General features: G+C 32.7%; 1 protein-coding gene across 1 annotated transcript; it reads right to left on the minus strand.

Annotated features, from left to right (window-relative positions):
- Positions 1 to 422: 422 nt before the first annotated feature.
- LOC110427504 (putative inactive nicotinamidase At3g16190) lies at positions 423 to 4,756 on the minus strand. The gene is made up of 5 exons (XM_021443052.1): positions 4,672 to 4,756; positions 4,474 to 4,587; positions 3,609 to 3,843; positions 3,352 to 3,468; positions 423 to 516 (listed from the first exon to the last, which is right to left on the minus strand). The coding sequence occupies exons 1-5, from the start codon at positions 4,717 to 4,719 to the stop codon at positions 443 to 445; spliced, it is 588 nt and encodes a 195-aa protein (XP_021298727.1). The 5' UTR covers positions 4,720 to 4,756; the 3' UTR covers positions 423 to 442.
- Positions 4,757 to 5,188: the final 432 nt, after the last annotated feature.

Raw genomic sequence — 5,188 nt, forward strand, 5'->3', positions numbered from 1 at the left:
CGAGCTGATCATTCAATACACTTGCGGTCCAATTTAAATAGGCAGAGTTGGAGCCTCACAATATCGAACCCAAATCATTTAAGCAAACCTAAACTCAATCCCATTTCCGGGGTATCTTCACAATACATCAGAATTGCTTATCTATTCTATTGAAGAGAGAATCCACATGTACCCAAAGTAAAAAGCTTTTAAAACGTAAATTGGAAAGATTCAGTCATGAGCATTTCCCTGAATGGATCCAGTTAAGAAAACTAGCAAGCCTTATTAGTGACCCTCTCTTCTTCAATCTAATAACATAAAAATAAGTACAGTGATGACTCTCACTCACACAAAACATACACATTAAGACCAACACAGATTTATAGAGACAGAATGCATGTAGTCTACTAGAGAAAGGAAAAGCCACCTGGTAGAATGCATCCCAGTTCAATCATTTGATGGATCAAGCATGGGTTTCGCACCACTCCTGCAGTGTTGGTGTCACAACTCCAATATTTTTCATGCCAAAGATATTGGCTGGTTCACATAATTTAAAGCTCTTTATCAGTATAAATGCCATTTGCAGAAAAAATATTCTTATTTTTCTCTCTCAAGGATAAAAGCGAAAATCTGAAGTAAATTCTTTAATATGTCAATAGATACAAGACAAAGAACAAAAGAATTGTCTTTTAAAGTTTCTTAAGCGAGACAAATAAGAGAATGAAAAAAATAGAATTTTGAAACATTTTTCCTCCATTCAGCCCTCCCTGCTCCCCCTGAACACTGTCTGCTTCATTTCCCTGCCTTCTCTCTACCCTCTTTTTCTCATAAGGTGAGTGCAAATGTTTCCCCACTTAGCAATCTTTTGTATTAGTTTTACATTCAATATCATTATCCCAATCTCACCAAGATGCTTATAACTCTTTAAATTTGAAATGACAAAGAATTGACTTTTGCCCCTTCTACCCAAATTTTTAAGTCGTCCTTCATGAATTATGTTCGGCAAAGTTAGCTGACTCTTACACCAGTCTTAAGTAGCAAATTCCAAAGGTTCTAAGGCTCTTATTATGCTTTGAATTGCATTCCTCTTCCAACAACTTAAGGAAATACCTTACCTAACAACCTCTAATCTCTTGCACCCTATAGATAATTGATTTTGGCTACAAACATGTTATCTCTGCAATATCAGTAATGTTGTCTTACAGGGGATAACATTACCACAAACAACAGTGAAAGTAATCAAAAAACAAATAACCAAGTTACATTACTACATTAAGTAGCAAAACTAACTTGGAATGAGTGACAAAATTACTTTATGTTAGGAGGCAATGGAAGAAACCTCGAAACCAGTGACAAGGTTCTTTAATTAATTCCACTCTTGATATGTTCTAGAAACTTTGGTTTAATACCTCTGACATGAAAATAGTTAAAGAGATCTTCCTCTTAATGTTTTCTTGAATTGCAGGAGTGTTTCCCTTCCCCTAATGACACACTTCAATTCTGCTGTCACAGAACTTAGAATAACCACTACTGACCTTACACCAACTCGATAAGGCTTTAACGCTCAGCCACTTGGCATCTTTTTATTGGTCGCATTAACGACACCCCCTTGCCTATGTATATATGGAGTTTTGGCAACTTATTTGGGGGCTTTTGGAAGTTCACACATTCCCTCTCTAAGTTCCCTTTTTACACTCCTTCTTCCCTCAATGTTCACTTCTACATCCCTCTCTTCCCTTATTTCTTCCTAATTCCCTACTTCCTATTCCCTCTATATAGTTCCACCGCCTACCACAGTATTCAGTACTTTAGGTCCACCCCATTCTCTCTTTGCCTCTCTTAGTACATGTTTGTTTTACTTGTTTGCAACACTACTTCACCCTTTATTAGAAGAACCACTTCTACACAACCTTAAGCAAGACATCCAAAACAATCGCCAACTCTTAACTTGTTGACCCGCATATTGCACATATAACTACATTCACATTCTCATTTAATTATATGCCTGCTCATTTCGTACATGTACTTGAATAATCTCCTAGATAGTCTATCACCTGCTCATCTCTACCATTTTCTGATACTACCTCTATAGAAGTTGATACAGTGTCGGTTCCAGGGTAAACCCACCAAAACCGTGGCTTTAGGCCTCAAATTTTTATAAGTCTATAATTTTATAATAATAATAATATAATTAATTGTATTAAAAATATGCAAAAATCAAGATAATTAATAACATATCTATCTATTCTTTTAAGCTTAATAAATATCTATTTTATTCGTCTTTCATGTTCTTATTAATTCTCAACTATTTGACTCATTTTTCCATAAAAAAGTCAAGATAATTAATAATATAACATATTCTTCCATTTTTCTAATTATATGCTTAATAAATCTAAATTTTTTATCATTTCTTAATTCCTACAATACCATTAATTATCAATTATTTTTGCTATTCCAATCAACTAACATTAATATGTATTTAATGATCTCCAACTATTCTTTTTTTTTTTAACTATTTCTTCTATTTCCAATCAATTACCATGTTTAATTATTTCTAATAGCTATTTTTTATATATAAAAGTAATTATTATTTTTCAATCTATAATATCCACTTTTGAATTGTTCTTTCCTCAGTTACTCTTTCTTCTTTTAACTTCAATTTTCCTCTAAAGAAAATGCAAGAAGCCTATTATGCTATTATTTTCATAAAACCGTAAGTCTTATTTGCTATTTGCAATAACCATTCAACAATTAAGTACAATTATTCTAATCTTTGTAAACATTTTTACTTTAATTTAGAGTTTATATTATTTTATTATATTATCTTTATTTTATATGATAGTTAATTTATTGAATTAGAAATTTAGTTAAAAATTTTAATAAATTTCTTTTTCTTAATTTAAATAAAAAAGACTTTATGTAAATATTTAACTTTAGACCTTTGGGCTTATTGAGCGCCCCCTGAGTTTATAAGTTTAAGATAAGATGAAAATTTTCATTGGCTTATAGCCCACAAAAAGATGAAGCAAACAATACAATCAACTTAACCTTTTAGTTTCATTCACCTAGAATTTCCTTGTTTGACATACCATAATCTCCACATAAAAATATTTTGGAGGAAGTATGAAATTTGTTGTCTTTATCTTTATCTCTAAAACTTGGATGAAGATAATACCAACGAAAATGGCATGCAGGCATTCACATATTGCTACCAGCACAAAGCAGGTGTTTTGGATTATATGCATGAAAAGTAAACATGAAAATGCTGTATGGATTAATCATTTATATAGGTAGAAGTCAAATTTCAAAGCATAACATAGCAGTTCCCAAAAGACATTGTAATTAAGATTCAAGTGGTTAAGAACTACATACCATCATGTACCTCAGGCGTAGCAGCAGCTGTGGCATCAACAATAACAGCAACAGATTGGTCATCATATGCTACTGCATCAAAGACAGTGTGTCTAATGCAATTTGGAGTTTGAACACCTAGACATAGAGATTAACGACTATTAAAATCTTAATGCACAACAACTCTTTGAAAGCTAAATGCCACAAAATTAAAGAAACAAATGGCTCTCACAAAACCACTTATATTCACAAGTTTACAAGTCTTGAGTTGTCCATACCAACAACCACTAGATTATTGACCCCATTACTCTGAAGGAATCCATGGAGATTGGTATTAAAGAATGCACTGAAACGAGTCTTCACCAACTTGTAATCTTCTTCTTTTATCATAAGGCCATCCACCATTTCTGCACCTACACTTCCCTTTGTGGCTGGACCACCCTTCTCAGGAGAGTAAAAGTACCGACGAAAGAGTTCAACATCTCTTCCAAAATAGTCATGTTCACGAACAATCTAATACCCAAAAGTTTTTCACAATCATGTCCAATTTACAAACAACTGAACAAACCCTTTGTCAATATCATCCATAACTAAATCACCACCAAATTTCAAAATGCCAACTTTATTCTGGATAAGCCTACATAAGGTACTTTGATATGTTATTTATAACGAGTAGTGACCAGTTAATTAAAGCAATTTTTCTATTTCCAGGAGGCAGGATCAATTTTCTAAAATATCAACACCTTTTAGAGTTATTTCCAAAAAAAAAAAAGGAAAATAGTTTCAAAATTTTCTATTCTCCATTTCTCAAAAGTAGTTTCAGGATGGAAAAGAGCTTCCATCATCAAACTTTAGAAGATTGATCAAATGTTCTATTAACTTGCTCTAAGAGATTCCCTGGAAATAGCTTTAGCCAAAACAAACAAATCCCATTATCCAAAAAAAAAATCTTATCCAAAGAAGCTGTCTGGAGAATGAAAAACGAAGTTGAATAAGAAAAACAATTTACATCAAAAACTTAATTCGTTTTTCATTTTCTTGATAAATTGAACATCCTAGTAGACGCTTCCAAAGAGAAGAGAATAGATACAACTAAAAGAGAAAGTGAAGCACTAGTAAGAAGAAAAAGGCTAGAAAATCTACCCACACGACGAGAATGCCACGCTGCTTGGCGATTTCAACAGCCTTTATGACATTAGGGACTATGGCTTTGCCTCCTTTCACTCTCATTATTTTATCCTCTAAAATATAATCTTTCTGCAAAAAGACACAATACCCAATTTTCCAAACAAAGAAAAAATCTAAATAAATCCAAGAAAAGATGATGAAGAAAGAAAGGACCTGCATGCCAATTACTATGAGAGCCGTCTGCTTCCATTTGTCTGCCATGCTTTCTCCCTGAAAATCTTTAGACTATGCAACTTTATGGTTTGGACTGGCAGTAGCAGAGGACGCAAGCGAAAAATTTATAACGTTGGACATTCACTGTCTTAATCGTTACGTGACCGATGCATGATGCTTTTGAAGCCGTCAGATCCTACAACATTAAATCTTTGTCGTTGATGAAAACATTACTCACATGGCAAAAAAGCTGGGCGCATACTTTTAAAAATTAGGTAAGATTTATTAAGATATTATACGAAGTTCATATTATACAATTTTTATTATGATAAAATAAAGTATTGTAAAAAATGCTGAAATGAAATATTCTCGTAAAGTTGGAGGTGTTTGCAACCATGGGCAGATCTACATGGAGAGTAGTGTCATGTGATATTCTTCATTTATTGAAATGTAAAAAATAAATTTTTTGTTATATTACTTATAATAGAGTTTTATTTAGTTAATGACATTAATGAAC

This window comes from Theobroma umbraticum, unplaced genomic scaffold (genome assembly GCF_002168275.2).
Source record: "Theobroma umbraticum cultivar Fairchild unplaced genomic scaffold, ASM216827v3 scaffold_34.0, whole genome shotgun sequence".
Taxonomy (NCBI): domain Eukaryota; kingdom Viridiplantae; phylum Streptophyta; class Magnoliopsida; order Malvales; family Malvaceae; genus Theobroma; species Theobroma umbraticum.

Bases quoted from the DNA above. Each gene is read 5' to 3' on its own strand.
- LOC110427504 (XM_021443052.1), bottom strand. From the start codon at position 4,719: ATGGCAGACAAATGGAAGCAGACGGCTCTCATAGTAATTGGCATGCAG. The intron at 3,844-4,473 runs GTAGATTTTCTA...TTTGGGTATTAG, and splicing joins GTGGCATTCTCGTCGTGTGG to ATTGTTCGTGAACATGACTA. The intron at 517-3,351 runs GTATGTAGTTCT...TATGTGAACCAG, and splicing joins TACGCCTGAGGTACATGATG to CCAATATCTTTGGCATGAAA.